This window comes from Dicentrarchus labrax, unplaced genomic scaffold (assembly GCF_905237075.1).
Source record: "Dicentrarchus labrax unplaced genomic scaffold, dlabrax2021, whole genome shotgun sequence".
Classification (NCBI taxonomy): Eukaryota; Metazoa; Chordata; class Actinopteri; family Moronidae; genus Dicentrarchus; species Dicentrarchus labrax.
In genome coordinates this window covers 25,442,042-25,458,554 of record NW_026136720.1, presented here as the reverse complement: position 1 = coordinate 25,458,554, position 16,513 = coordinate 25,442,042, and the positions used below count along the sequence as shown (strand labels likewise).

Here is a 16,513-nt window from a genome sequence, read left to right as displayed (position 1 = left end):
TTCTTCGTCAGGAGAACGGTATTGGGCACGTGTATTATGGGAAGGATTTTGGCCCGTACAAGCACTTGCCAATGAGTAAATAATGTCCTCATTGCTCAGTATTGCTGCCACAAGGTTCCTGACTGACTCATTCTCACTTCTACAAGATGGCAGCAGTGCCTTGATGACCAGTCAAGTTTCATTCCATATATTCAAAGATTCATTCCATATATTCAAGGTTCATTCCATATATTCAAAGATTCATTCCATATATTCAAAGGTTCATTCCATATATTCAAAGATTCATTCCATATATTCAAAGTTTCATTCCATATATTCAGTTTCATTCTATATATTCAAAGATTAATTTCCTAAACGGCATGCCATAATATATATACTATATTGCCCTTGTCACAGATTTCATTGAAAACACCTTTGCAACTTCATCAGCTGTGTTTTGTAATCTCAATTACTGCAATAAAACACACATTTATGCAATTTGACAAGCAGTCTTCATTAGCATAGCAATATAACACTTGGCCTGAGTAATAATACTATCACTTGAATCAATATAAAAAGACTGTTGCAATTACAAACAGCCAACAGATTTAAATGAATTAAGAAATTACAACATATATGTAATATTTTAATGCAGGATAATTAAAATGATGCAACATACTTAGAAAGACCATGGACATGCTGTAAAACACATTAATTCGTCACAGGATTGACGATGGAAATACAGGTGAATCACTAGGATTAATCTTAGCCGGGCTGTTAGCCTGGTCTGGAGCAGGCTAGCTGCAGATGATAGATCACCATAGTAACTTGGCCGGGTTAAGTTTAACCTGCTTTCATGCAACCGACTTGAGGCTAAATTAAGCCAGGATAACCAACATATCCCGGCTTAATCCCTTATCCTGGGTTTGTGCAATACCCCTCAGGTCTCTCCCACAAATGGTCTTGTGAGCTGTGACTTACTCCTGACCCTAATTCTGTTGACCACTGCTGACCAACTGCTTCCTACCATAAAACACAACCCCCTGACCAGGACAATATACATTTACTACCCTCCTAATACTGTTTATTTACCACAGTGACACTTTATGGAACTCTTATTTTACTCAGAGCACAATGTACTGAGGCCTTTGTGCCTGTGTGTTTTGTCAGACCAGAGCACCAGCCTGGTGAAACTATATGTTCTAAAAAGAACAATTTGAGATGAAAACATTCACAAAAATCCCCTTATTTCCATTCTTTTGTTCAACTCTTTCAGGCTATCCCTCCCTTTTCTTTCCACTAACAGGTCATCTGTCTCTTCCTTCAGCTCATTGAAGAGCCTGTCAGGAGAGGCAAAGAGAGCCAAGTCCCCCCTCCACAGGAGAAGGTACCCCTTTCATCCATCACTTGCTTTACACACACATCACTCTGTTACTTAACATGTCTACATTCTTCTTCTTTTCACTGCTGTGTATTATGTGGTTAAGCAAATGGTCATAAAAGACATAGATGTCAGTGAGTCACTGTCCAGGCCCTTTACAGTAATTCAACTTTGAATTAATGGAGTTCTTTCACGCTCACATTTGTCACTATTGACTAGAGCAGCTCATTTCTTAGAAATCTTTCATTATTCGAACGTCTGTCTGTATAAAGATGAGTGTGTCCTGAATAACAAGTGAGTGAATCTGACAGTATTTAGTAACAATATTTTAAACTCTCAAAACATGATCAGAATATCATTCCTTCAGTCACATCAGGTGTAGTTTAGCATTCTTGTCTTTCATTCTGTAATTTTTAAGTCATCTTTCCAGTCTCAGCCTACTTATGTGCCAGTCTAGACAGGCACACAGACATGCACACACACCAAGTGCCTTGCATGGTATCCGATGGAAAAGTTATTCATGGAGTAAAAGAAGAAGCTCCACACCATCTGGAAAAACAGAGTGAGATGGAGTGAGGGTGGGGATGGAAAAATCATCTTTGATTCAGTCAGATATGGTGCAGTGATATGTGTCAGGTCCAGCTTATCAAAACCTCAACTGCTGGAGTCATCTGTCTGCATCAGGTGGACCTGTGGAATCTCACTTTCACAGCACTTTTCTCTCTTTGCTTCTCTATAGCACAAACTTCTCTCAGTGATTAGAGCATTACATTACTAAAATTGATGAATTGAGTGCTTTTATCCTAACACTAAGATCCAAATCCTTAAACTTTATATACCAACTGGGGCTAGGCACTTTAAGAATCAGAACTGGCAAGGAAGTTGACTCTGATGTTTTCCGTTGCTCTTAAAGTTACACACAGTTCCAAGACAATTCTCAGGATGATAAAAATATACAAGCTAAACGCAAGGACAACTAAGCTGATTAAAGATAGTGAACATACACATTAAACTATGATACAAGTAGGTAAAAAATAGGTATATGAATATGTGTAAAAAGCAACAGTGAACAACAACGTACAATGTCTATATACAAGTTAAAGTTTGTAGAACATTAATATAACAGCAACCAATTCCCATGTTTTCACATTTTGCATCATCCTTCATCCCTTAATCTTTCCATCTCTCCAGTATGAGTTGGTGTCCATCCAACCTGTGTCATCCTGATCAGGAGCAAATAGACAACAGAAGGTAATTACTTCTAGTTGCATTTCTGAAAGTTTCCTTCAGAGCACTGATTACTGAGCACTGTTTAAATTCAAGGACAAAACATACTGATACAACATACAAGTTGTGCTGCAAAGCATGTAAAAGGACATGATAAAATTCAGTTATATGTTTGTGTTATTTCCTTGCACCCAGCTACAGTCTGGAGGGTCTGGAGGTGGAAAGTGAAGCAGTCCAGGCTCAGTGTCCCAGCCTCAGTGATCAGAAGGACAGGACTGCAGGGAGAAGTTGTCTGGAGAGCCAGGAGAAAGGCTCACGGATCTCCCTCACTGAGGAGGAGCAGGAAGGAGATGGAAGCAGCATCGATAGCCAGGTGTGTGAGAGATGGACCTGACCTTCCCACCAGAATAAACTCTCATCAAGTTCCCATCTGTAAAATTTCACACAGCAAACATTCACAAGTGTTCATATATCACAGCTTCCTTCAGTGTAATGACTGTAGAAAGGACATACAGATACAAAAATTTTACCCTTTCAGAATAAAAGGTGAGAGGAGTAAACACAATGTTGTGCCAGATTAAGATTTATTCTTAATTTCTTTAGAACTGGAAAAAAAAACTGTGCCTTATCTGGTGGTTTCATTAAATGTCTAAATGAGAGAATTCTGCTGCACCTCGTCCCTGTTTTGTTTCACTTCCAAATATTTAACTAAACCAGGTCAGTTCAACCAGTCCCGTTCCAGTAAACCAATTGGATCTGCAACTGTTTTATCCATCAATTCATGTTTTTGATTCTTTTTTTTCATATCCAAATTCTCTGATTTATTTTCTTCTGGTTTCTGTAGTCCTATATGACAGTATACTGAATATATATTTGGGTTATGGATTATGGGCTTTGGTAAGCAGTGATCAACATTGTTCACCATTTTCTGACATTTTATGGACCAAACAAAAGAAAATGATCAACAGATCAATCAGTAATGAAAATAATTGTTAACTGCAACCCTAAAATACATATACAGTACATATGGAATATTTGTACAATGGAATGTACCCGGTCACAAATAGCAGTTTCAAGATCATAATCTAATTTTTCAAAAACTGATATATCAATATTCCTGTTGCTCATAATATTAATAATAGCGTTTTCCCCTTGTGTGTTTTGTAGACATCACATCAGCTACTGTCAGCGACAAACAGCTGTCCTACCATGTTCAATCACAAAACCCTCACTAAATCCATCTCCATGGTTACCATCAGTCACCGCGGTATAGATGGTGAGTTTCTTAACAATCTCTTTTTATTTTGTTTTATTATTCCCCTTTGATTTTTGTTTTCTCATCTTTTATTTGATTCTTTTCATCCTGTTATCTGTACTCTTGTAGTTGTGAAGTTAGATGTACTCTCGAACTTGTGCAATAAGCTTTTTTTTATTTCCCTGTTAATCCTGCCACAAACCATCAATACCCTTTAGTAAGTGGAGTTCCTCGATCAAAGCGACGAGTCAGCTTCTCCCTCAGTATCTCTCCGTTCCTCCCCAAAAATAGACGCTTCTTTTCTATTGGCTCTTCCTCCAGTGATGAGGAGGAGGAGGGAGAGAGTAAGTATGATGAATGTACCTGTAGTCCTGTGTTCCCTCTGTCAGTGTGGTGTCCAGTAACACTGCCCAACAAAACAAGTGCTCACTAAAATGTGTTCTCCTCATCCTGGAACAGTGCAGAATCAGATGAATAGAAAAGACAGTAACTGTTTCCACTTACTGTACGTAAGTACTGATTTTTCGTTTAGCCCATGTCCTGTCGGTCTGGCAATGCGCCATGATGTCAATCAGCAAGGTGCTGTGTTGGACAACCATGTACATGTAAGCACACATTCCTGGTGGAATAATTTCTAGAATGCTGTAAATCTACTGACTGCCCACTATGGAAACAACTTTTATATGGGTCAAACTTGTGAACTTTTGCATACATAAGTTCATTCTTGACCTTGGAAACAGTAGTCCAAGGTCCATTTACTAGCTTTTAACTGCAAATCATAGTCTCAGGTCAAAGTTTATTGTCAGCAAGGAAGTAAAGAAATCTGTTCAGTGAAACTCTAAATCAGCAATACAGAAATCTAAACTGAAAATATACAATCGAGTATGAGAGTAAAGCTATTAAGTATACAGTATAATATACAATAAAATACACACATATAGTATAGACCAGTGGTTCCCAACCTGGGGGTCACCAAAGCTTCATGGTGGGTCACAAGGCCGTCTTAATTTTAAGGGGTGTGAGACAAAAATGTACACAGTAGGGCTATATCTTAACATTTTGTTCAAACCTGTGAAGAAAACTAAATTAAATCATTATTTGTAAAATTTAGATTATTATTATAGACCTGAACACAAAAACAACCAAAGAACTAATAGAACAATGGCCAAGCGGCAGAGAGAAGAAAACACTGAAGTTTGTCTACAATGAAGCCTATTAATTATGTATGACTTTTAAAGATATAAATTAATATATTACTGAAGAAAAAAGAGAGAAAATGGTATAAAAAGTGTTATGATCTAGTGCAAGTGATCTCCTGTACCTTTTTGATTAGTGGTAATATCCTTGAGTCCACATGTCTTTCCTTCTTTGTTTCCCCCGGTCAACTTTGTAATGACTTTACTTCTATGTTAGCACTTTATTTCCACACTTAAACTGCCATTTTGCTTGAACAGGTTTCAATGAGTAAATTTAGATTATTATTATAGACCTGAACACAAAAGCAACCAAAGAACTAATAGAACAATGGCCAAGCGGCAGAGAGAAGAAAACACTGAAGTTTGTCTACAATGAAGCCTATTAATTATGTATGACTTTTAAAGATATAAATTAATATATTACTGAAGAAAAAAGAGAGAAAATGGTATAAAAAGTGTTATGATCTAGTGCAAGTGATCTCCTGTACCTTTTTGATTAGTGGTAATATCCTTGAGTCCACATGTCTTTCCTTCTTTGTTTCCCCCGGTCAACTTTGTAGTGTCTTTACTTCTATGTTAGCACTTTATTTCCACACTTAAACTGCATTTTGCTTGACCAGATTTCAATGAGTAAATTTGGCTTTGATAACTTTTTTGCAGGTATTATTATAATATATAGTATTGTAGTATTGTCATGCAAGTACAAGCTGTGTTGGTCTGATCAGATATCTGTCCCATTTGCTTCCTGTAGGGGTGAGCTCATTCTCCAGTAACTCCGGGTCACTGGAATACAGGTATGAATGTGTTAGGCAGTGTTGGGGTTAGAAAGAGAAACACAGAGATGTACAGCAATAACAATAGTAACAATCACAGCTACATTAGTAGAAATACGACTAATAATATGATATGATAATGATGATAACAGCCATAATAATAATGATGAATGATGAGTAATAAATAATAATGGTGATAATAATAATGACAATAATATTAGCAGTGGGCATCAAAAAGGTCCACAGCAGCAGTCCTAACCTTTCTGATAATTTAAGATCCAGACTTACTAGAGTCTTTTATAGCAAGCTGAATTATCCACAGAATTGTCCTCCTCTCTAAAATAAATGGACCTGTTGATAAAAACAGTTAAAAACACAGAATAAAACAGTGAGATCTTAAAACCCTTGTTTCTCTGAGGCTGTGCAGAAGACAAAGGATGTCCTGAAGGGGCTGTGAGCTGCTGCTGACATTAACTCAGCTTGTTTCTCTGATCCTTCATCTGGTTAAAATATAGAGTGAAAATATATAGTTAAAAGTCTAAACATTGTGTGGTAAAAATGTGGCCTAAAACTGGATACTTAATTACACTTAATGACAGCTTCTGGCAGACAACCACAGCATTGACACAAGCACAAATGAGATATGATTCACAACCACTGAAACACATTCTCTGGGTTTTAACATTGTTAAAAGTGCAAAACTCAACAAAATATGTAACATAGTTATATACTGTTAATAGACAGTAGTCTAATTAGTAAATGTTACATATTATATTTTTTTAATTTTTGGAACACGGACCAAAAAGGTGCGGGACATAGAATGGGTCAGTCTACAGCCTTTGTCTAAAACTTGTACTATAAAAGCATTTGAACATGGCTAACAATTATTCTTAAATTACTTAAGTTAATCATGTTACACTGCTGCGTTACTAAGAGAAGTAAAGAGATTGCTGTTGGTGATACTACCCACTAACAAAAAGTATTCACATGATGATGATTAACATGAGCAGACTTTTCACTCCTCTTTGCTTTGTGTGATAAAGCAAATTGGATTTATAATCACTGTGTGCTTGATAGTATTTCAGAGGAGGAGCCAGGCCCTCTGCGGACTGACACTGAGGGAAAAGGAGGACCTAAAATCAGTCGGACGTTTAGCTACCTCCGCAGCAAGATGAGCAAGAAAGGAAAGGTAAGAACATGTGCAAGTAACTTCTTGGTTTGTCTGTTCTGGGCTGTTGTTGTAACATGTTGTCTCAACGTGCCGATCTCCATAGAAGGGGACCCGTGGCATTGAATAAAAATGGCAAATTTTAAGGTAACAAAAAGATGATCATACACTAATTAAAACATACGAATGAGTATTAAATGTCATCTCTGCCAACAGCTCCTCCTAAATGTTACACACTGGACCTTTAAAGCTTCAGGAAGGAAGCTGTAGTGCTTCACAAAGGTCTGCTACTTGGTTTACATTAGAGAAAATCACAGTGATGATGATGAGCTCAACCCTACAGTAAGCACATTTTATTGCATTATTACCCCAGTGCTCACTTAGCGTGTGTCAGTGAGACACTTTTGGTGAAAACACTGGAGGTCTTCAGCACTTGTTAAAGGAAGCTGAAGTTGGTATTGCTGTACTTTAAGCTGATCATAAAATCTCTGATACATCTGACCATCATGTTAAAGGTGGTGTTAAACGATTCTGGAGAAATCCAATACCATGATAAATACAATGATATAGTGCAAATGCCAGTAATGTACCTAACATTAGCTTGCTACATTGTTGCTACAGTGGCTGCTGCACAGCTTACATGTAGGTAAGACGAGCCGTGTACCCGTGCTTCAAAACTCTTCCTCTCTGCCTCTGAGCGACAGGGCCGGCTGTGGCTCAGAGGCAGAGCGGGTCGTTCCTTAATCGGAAGATTGTGGGTTTGATCCCCACGATCCCCTGGTGCCACATGTGTAAGTATCCTTGAGCAAGATACTGAACCGGCGCTATACAAGTACAGGTCCATTACCATTACCATTCTTCTACCACAGCTAATAGTTCAATTCAATTCAGTTTTATTTGTATAGCGCCAATTCATAACAGAAGTTATCTCAGGACACTTTTCAAATAGAGCAGGTCTAGACCGAACTCTTTATAACACTATTTACAGAGACCCAACAGTACCACCATGAGCAAGCACTTGGCGACAAGGGCAAGGAAAAACTGCCTGTTAAAAGGCAGAAACCTAGGACAGATCCTTCGGCTCTAGGTGGGTGGTCGTCTGTCTCGACCAGTTGGGGTGAGAGAGAGAGAGAGAGACAGACAGGTGTACAGCAACAACAGTATTGGCAATGGCAATCTAGCAGGACCATGGCAGGAGGCTCCACCAGGATCGATAAGAACCTGCAAGAAAAGAAAACACAAGAACTCCTGGGAAGAAGTGAAGTTAGTAACATGCATTAATGGGACATGAATGAGTGCAGAAAGAGAGAGGAAGAGAGGAGCTCAGGGCACCATGGGAAATCCCCCGATAGTCTAGGCCTATAGCAGCATAACTAAGGGATGGTTCAGGACTCACCTGATCCAGCCCTAACTATAAGCTTTATCAAAGAGGAATGTCTTAAGCCTACTCTTGAATGTGGTGAGGGTGTCTGCCTCCCGAACCACAACTGGAAGCTGATTCCACAGGAGAGGAGCTTGGTAACTGAAGGCTATATTTTTGTAATATTACGTAAATGAAAGAAGGCAGGTTTGCTTTATGTGGGAATTAAATGACAAATCCTGATCAAAGATAACTCCAAGATTCCTGACAGTGGTGCTAGAGGCCAAGGTAATGCCATCTAGAGTAACTATGTCTTTAGACAGTGAGTCTCTAAAGTTTTTGGGGCCAAGAACATTTAACATCAGAAAATTGCAGCTCATCCAGGATTTTATGTCCTTAAGACATGTTTGTAATTTAGATAACTGATTAATTTCATCGGGCTTAATGGATAGATATAACTGTGTATCATCTGCATAACAGTGAAAGTTAATGGAGTGATTCCTAATAATGTTGCCTAAAGGGAGCATATATAAAGTAAATAGTATTGGTCCAAGTACAGAACCTTGTGGAACTCCATGACTAATTGTAGTATTTATTGAATTCATCGTTAACATGTACAAACTGCGAATGATCTGATAAATATGACTTAAACCAGCTTAGTGCGGTTCCTTTAATGCCAATTTGATGCTCAAGTCTCTGTAAAAGAATATCATGGTCAATGGTGTCAAATGCAGCACTAAGATCTAATAATACAAGTACAGAGACAAGTCCATTGTCAGAAGCAATCAGAAGGTCATTATTAACTTTAACCAGAGCTGTCTCTGTGCTATGATTAACTCTAAATCCTGACTGAAAATCCTCAAATAAACTTTTGTTATGTAGAAAGTCACACAACTCTTTGGCGACTACTTTCTCCAGAATCTTAGAGAGGAAGGGGAGGTTAGAGATTGGTCTATAGTTGGCTAAAACCCCTGGGTCAAGAGTGGGCTTTTTAAGAAGGGGTTTAATTACAGCTACTTTAAAGGACTGTGGTACATATCCTGATAATAAAGAAAGATTAATCATATCCAGTAAAGAAGTGCCAATTAAGTGAACAACTTCTTTAAGCAGCCTAGTTGGGATCGGGTCTAATAGACAGGTTGATGGCTTCGATGAAGAGATTATTGAAGTTAACTGATGATCGATAGCAGAGAAACAGTCTAAATATATATCTAAGTTTACATTAGTAAAAGTCCCTGAACTTGGAGAGCCACTGATAACTGTTGATGGCAGTTGGTGATTAATTTTCTCTCTAATAGTAATAATTTTATTATAAAAGAAGCTCATGAAGTCATTGCTACTTAAGTTTATGGGGATATGTGGCTCAATAGAGTTGTGACTCTCTGTCAGTCTGGCTACAGTGCTGAAGAGGAACCTAGGGTTATTCTTATTTTCTTCTATTAGTGCTGAGTAATAGGCTCCTCTGGCATTACAGAGGGCCTTAATAGTTAATAGCTAGTAACCTGAATGTCCATAGGCAAGGCAGTTAACGTTCCCTGACATACAAATGATGGTTGGAATAACAAGTTAGTCAGTCCAATTTACTTTGTTTCCCATTTTACGGAGTCTAAAGCTAGTCGACTTTGAGGCGATATTCACTGAATTTGACAAAAAGCATATTGGATTAAAATCACACTTCCTACAATCACTTTTAATGTCTGATTGGCCAACGAAATAACACTGCATCACACACTAATAAATACATGGGATTTTACCTGGCACATCTTCACATCAGAGACCAGGACTGAAAACAATGCACAACGCTGTTTTACAGTGATCTATATTTGAAATAAATGTAATAAATTAGATGATCACTTGTATTTGTAAGATTAATGAAATGCCCTGCAGCTGTACTTAAGCTGCTGGTAACTGTACAGCAGACCTCCATGGTAAATCCAGCTGTGTGACTGATTCAAGGATTCAGTGTTATTCAATCGTCATTTGCAACGCAGGATTATATGAAGATATTCAGATTGTAGTTCCTTTTGTTCTACTAGTAAAAACAAAAATATATATAAATACAAAAATGATTTACTTTAAAATTGATGAATAAGTCATGAACATAAAAAAAAAATATATGTAATTGAATTAATTGTATTGTAAATATCTTTTTATTAGTAAATCCATGTTATTTCACATCCATTGACAAGTACAAATACATTTACAATTATTGCCAGCAAAATTATACAGAGCCAAGAGTTTTTTTTCTGCAAAAGAATTTCTTGTTCCAAAAGTCTCCAGCCTTATGGCTGATCCATTGTCCATTTCCTTTAATTTAAAAGGATAACAATATAAGAAAGAACACACAATTGAACGTTTTACATCCATAGGTATAGGAGCAAAAAGTAAATACATAAAATGAATAAATGAATAAGAATATCTGCAGCAGTTTGGCTTCATTTAGTTGTGTTCACATGACTAAAACACAGCTGGTAACCCAAAAGAAATAATAAGCTTGTTATTTTGACAAAATCTGGTCTCAAAGGTCTAATAAACTGTACCCATCTTTCCCTGTGTTTCATGAATATGTCCAACTTCAGGTTGAGAGAAAAAGTAACCTTTTCCATAGTTTAAGTAAAGTAAGTATAGGATAAGATAAGATATTCCTTTATTGGTCCCCCTTAGGAGAAATTCAGATTGACACAGCAGCAAAAGGGCAAAGTAGTGCAAAAGAGAGTACAAAAAAATATCACAAAATAAAATATTACCGAAAAAATCAGACTATAAATGAAAGTATATACACTATGCATTGTTCAAGTAGGAATGGTGTGCAAATATATGAGCAGAAAATTAAACTGGACTTAAACTAAACTGTACATGGGGAAATTAAATATAAATAGTGCAAAAAGTCTGTGCGTAGGTTAGAGTTTAAACCAGTCTTAGTCTGTTGGAGGTACTGGGTGCTGTGGCGTTCTGGAGTCTGATGGCAGATGGAACAAACGAGCCTCCAAACCGCTTTGAGGTGGCTCGGACAGTCTTTGGCTGAAAGTGCTCCTGAGCTGCCTGAGCTCAGTGTGGAGAGGATGAGAGGGGTTGTCCATGATGGCTTTCAGCTTCCCTCTCATCCTCTTTTCAGTTACAGCCTCAGCTTGCTATATATCTATTGTCACATCTATCCAATTATCCGGTCTGCACTTGTATAGCGCCTTTCTAGTCTTCCAACCACTCAAAGCGCTTTTACACTACATTCCACATTCACACAGTGATGGCAAAGTCCATTGAAGAGAAACTAACATTCATACACATTCATTCATTCATTCATTCATACACATTCACATGCACTGCATCGGGAGCAATTTGGGGTTCAGTATCTTGCTCAAGGATATTTCAACATGTGGCACCAGGAGCCGGGGATCGAACCCACAACCTTCCGATTAGGGAGCGACCAGCTCTGCCTCTGAGCCACATCCATCTTTTAGTTTCCTGCACCCATTAAATATTTGTCAATAGCTATGAGTTCTGCTATCAGACTTAGAGACTTAGACTTAGACTTCTCTTTATTGATCGCTTTGGGATGACTGCCTCAAGGAAATTGGATTTCCAGCAGCTTACAAAACACACAGAAAATAAAAGAGGTATAAAAAAATACAGTATAAGATAAACAATAAACTCTTAGCTAAATATAGAAAGTAAACAATAAACAGTAAACAATAAACTCTTAGCTACATATAGAAAGTAAACAATAAACAGTAAACAATAAACTCTTAGCTAAATATAGAAAGTAGAGTTAAGAATAAAAGTAAAATAAAATTCAGGTACAATAAAATCAAATAAAATAAATGTAGAGAACTGTATAGAGGATAAATATAGATAAATAAAGATAAATATATAGGACTGTATATGGCATTGTGTTATTATACAGTGGATAAATGACATTAGCAGAAATTAGCAGTTAAGTTAAATTATTGCACTTAGTGGATTAAGTTATTGCACAAAAAAAGAAGAGTGTCCAGGTATGTATGAGTAGATTATTATTGCACAGTGAGTGGCTACCACTCCTTCCCTTCTGTCCTGTCCTGTCCCCCACCAGACTCCGATACTCCTCCTCTCTGTCACCCCTGATACACCCAACGATGGCTGTGTCATACAACCTCCCAGTTGTAACAAAAGTCCGAGGTGTACAGTGTGAAGAAAAGAGGGGCCAGCACTGTGCCCTGGGGGGCTCCAGTGCTGCTGACCACAGTGTCAGACGTGGTGTCCTTCAGCCTGACGTACTGTGGCCTGTCAGTGAGGTAATTGTTGATCCAGTCCACCAGATAGGGGTCCAGTCCCATCCTGTCAGTTTGTCCTGAAGCATAGTGGGCTGGATGGTATTAAAGGCACTGGAGAAGTCCAAGAAAAGAATCCTCACTGTGCCGCTTCCCTTATCCAGATGGGAGTAGACTCGGTGTAGCATGTAGAGGATGGCATCCTTCACACCAACATCCCAGTACATCAGTACATGATTTTGAAATCAAATGCTATATGTGTGTTAAGAACTTCTTGTATTGCTTGATGTATATCTTTCCAGTAACTTCGTATTTTTGGAGATTCCCAGAACACATGATAGTGACTTGCAATCTGACACCCACTGTTCCTCCAGCAAAGAGAATTACCATTATTTTGGTGTACGTTTCTGAGTGGAGTGATGAAATATCGAGGTACATTTTAACAGCAAAATTCCTTCCTAATTTTCAATTGAAACATTGCAATGTCCTCCTATTCCTCAGCCGTGATTCTCAGGCCTCCTTCCCTTTCCCACTTGTCCTGTATATATTTTGTTGAGGAAGTTTTCAAATTTTGCAGACTCTTATACAATTGGGAGATGACCCCTCTTTTAATGTTTGATTCATATGCATCAATAAATAGTTGGACAAAGGGTATACTGGCTGATTATAATAATGTTGTAGTTGAAATCTTGCTTTTGTAGTGACAAATTGTCCTTTTAAGTTTGAAAACGTATGATAACATCCTTTTGTATAATGTTGAATAGAGATGTGTTGGGATCCAAGGATAACTTTAAACATGAACTTGTTCATTTGAAGTGTTTAACTGAACGAAAGGGAACATGTTGGAATCTGGCCACTAAGAAATTGTCATTACTACAGTCGGGCCTGTATATAAGAAAAAAAGCCTACTTGTAGTGACTAAAGACAAAGGAAAAGGGCCTGTCAGTAAACAGACCCCTCAGTGGGGGTACAGGAATGCGGTCAAGGTGTGGACTGAAAACAATAAACGCCCAGACTCGTCATCCCTATTTAAGCCAGAGAGACGCTCTTCTCTCTCTCTTCTCTTCTCCCTTCGCACCTCGCTCGCCCACACTGGGTGATAAGATTTGGACCTTGGCGCGCACTGCTAACGGGAGTCAACATCTGCAGCTTTAAACAGAAAGTCTGCCAGCTGACTTTACCAGAGCAACGCGACATTAACGCAGAGTCATTAACTCTGCAGAGCAACAAGCGAAACGCCTTTCCTCTTGCTATCTGCGCCAGCGGACATCGCACAGCAGAGACAGTTTTGACTTTAGAACCACAATTCTGATCAGCCTGGCTTACAAGACCGCCAGCTGATCCACGCAGCTCACCCGCAACTCTTCTTCATCTCCATTAGACTATCTGTGACTTACTGGGCATAGACAGATAACTTAACAGAGTTAATGGCTAAACAAGGACTGTTTAATTACTGTTAATGTTACAGATGTGTTTTATTCAGCTTATTGTATTGTGATGTTGATTTAATTAACTCAGGTTACTGTAATAACTGTAGTCTTTCGGACAGTGCTATAGTGATGTTGGGTTAATGTTATGCTTTACATAGACACCATCTTTGCATGCAACTAACTCCCTTTTTATGGCACCGTTAATCTAAGATCACACACACATATTCGGCCTAAACCTCAGCACATACACAAGGAGAGGGATTCAAACCCTCCCGCTTTCTCCATGCTCTTTGTCTCTCACCAACATGTGTTTCTGAAACATCTGGTCAGAGGACAAAGGACATAAACTTTTTTGGCGCGCAACCTCCATGCACACGCACACACACACACACACACACACACACCTTTTTCCTCTAGCTTAGTTCCTTTAAGATTGTATGTAGTTGTGTGAAGTTCTCCTATTTTCAAATATGTTATTTTGTCTCCTACTATTTTATATTGTTGGGAGTTCATAGCGCCCTCTAGCGGCAGCAGTCCACCTTGTATTTTTTTCCCTCTGTGATTATTCTTACTTGCTGTGCTGGTGAAGCTGAGCTGGTGAGTTAATATGTATACAAAGTGACTGTAACTTATGTTAAATATCATAAATATGTCCGTGCCATTAACGTAGTGATGTTGTTTATATTTTGTGTTTTCCAGTTGATTACCTGCTGACGGCACGATCACTGTTTAGGTGCTGAAAGAAAAGCATGTGTGGAGTTGCTGATAAAAAGAAATAAACACGTGAAAAAGACAGAGATTGAGTGTCGGAGCTGAGTGTGACACTGTTTCGCCAGTCAAACGCACCCCATGCGGTGGGATTTATTAGGTTAACACAGTTAGTTTAATAAAACCGTACAATAGTGTATTTTCCTCTGTTTGCTTTTATTATATCTCTTTAATAAATTCTTGTGTTTACATATGCTGGCCTATTTAATTTCGTACAAGAGTAAGTGATAACAACCTCTTATTATTAATCTGACTTCTGAATTAATAGTGTATTTTCATGAGACTGATCAATCGATTATTGGTTATCGTTTCCCTTATTTAAGGGTGGTGCCCCGAGGATCTTTAATATTAATTAAAGTCATTTTCTATTATCTTTTGACAATTATACATTTTGATAACCATTAATTGATTAAACTAATACAGTTAGACCACTGTAACACCCTACGATGTGGAGCCTGACATATGTAATGCCTATTTTAATCCAAACTTTCAAATCGTTAGGTAAAATCACTCCCACGTTTCCTTTAGTTTTTCACATGGGCTAAAATTATATGCAAGAGTTTCAGTTTCATTGACATTCAGTTTATATCCTGATTTGGAACCAACGTTTTTTAAGAAAGCCATGACTTCCGGCAGGGACGTTTCAAGTTTGTTAAGGTACAAGAGGACATCGTCTGCATAGCAAACTATTTTATGTTCTACTTTGTTAATTCCAATTCTGTCAATTTTGTCATTCTGTCTAATGTGTTGGGCTAGTGGTTTGAAAAATGGTGCAAAGAGAAGTGGAGACCAGGCACAGCCTTGTCTCACTCCACTATGTAACAGGAGTGGTGTTTTGTAAATTGACCTGTACTTGTATAACCTTACCTGTACCTTTCTAGTCTTCAGAATACTCAAAGCGCTTTAACATGCCACATTCCACAGTGATGGCAAAGTCCATCGAACAGAAACTAATTCATTCATTCACATTCACACACTGATGACGCAGCATTGGGAGCAACTTGGGGTTCAATATCTTGCTCAAGGACACTTCGACATGCAGCGGGAGGATTCTTTTAGCCATTATATATATATATATATATATATATATATATACAGTAATCAACATTAAGTATTGAAATCGGCCTGTATGACCCACATTCAGTCTTGTCTTTCCCCTCTTTACGTATAAGAGTAATAATGGCCTCTTTCCAGGAAGGTGGGGTCTCTGCTTTGCACAAAGCAAAAAGGGGTGGGGCTTAGGATGGGTCAGTTGCTGACATGAATGCCAGTGGAGGCAATGTCTTGTCAAACAATGTCTGTTATTTTTACTGTTGTATATACAGTATATATATATAAGGGTTGGGCGCAATATTACAGTTTATAGCATGAGATGTTACCATAGGGTATTTTATCCAGTAACAAAAGACTATTTACTCAATTAATTGTCTGTTTTTCTATATTTTTTTGCTTGTAGGAGAAAGAGAAGGAGAGGAGGGGAGAGAGGGAGCGAGAGAGTAAAGAGAGAGAAAAGAAGAGTTCCAACGGTCATCTCTTTATCCCAGTCAGTCCGTCTCCTTCCGCAGCCTGTCAGCACTGCACCAAACCTCTGCATAATAAGGAAACTTTCCTCTGCAACAGTAAGACTCACCACCACCCCTTTAGCTTTTCTCTCCTTCTCTGTGGCCACTTCTTCCTCTTGTAGTCTTCTCCTTTATAGTTTCACTGTGATGCATCAGTCTCATTTCCC

The 16,513-nt window shown here is 38.2% G+C and overlaps 1 protein-coding gene across 5 annotated transcripts in view; it reads left to right on the top strand.

Moving 5' to 3' along the window:
* akap13 (A-kinase anchoring protein 13) overlaps positions 1 to 16,513 on the top strand; it is a 137,239-nt gene that overhangs the window by 81,135 nt on the left and 39,591 nt on the right. For 3 of the 5 annotated variants that reach the window (XM_051383116.1, XM_051383114.1, XM_051383115.1), the window contains 7 exons: positions 1,256 to 1,366; positions 2,552 to 2,611; positions 2,783 to 2,960; positions 3,755 to 3,863; positions 5,790 to 5,832; positions 6,889 to 7,000; positions 16,241 to 16,403. In XM_051383116.1, the coding sequence (XP_051239076.1) occupies positions 1,256 to 1,366; positions 2,552 to 2,611; positions 2,783 to 2,960; positions 3,755 to 3,863; positions 5,790 to 5,832; positions 6,889 to 7,000; positions 16,241 to 16,403 (776 nt within the window). The remainder of the gene's footprint in view (positions 1 to 1,255; positions 1,367 to 2,551; positions 2,612 to 2,782; positions 2,961 to 3,754; positions 3,864 to 5,789; positions 5,833 to 6,888; positions 7,001 to 16,240; positions 16,404 to 16,513) is intronic. The other 2 variants (XM_051383118.1, XM_051383117.1) reach the window with 2 other exon arrangements.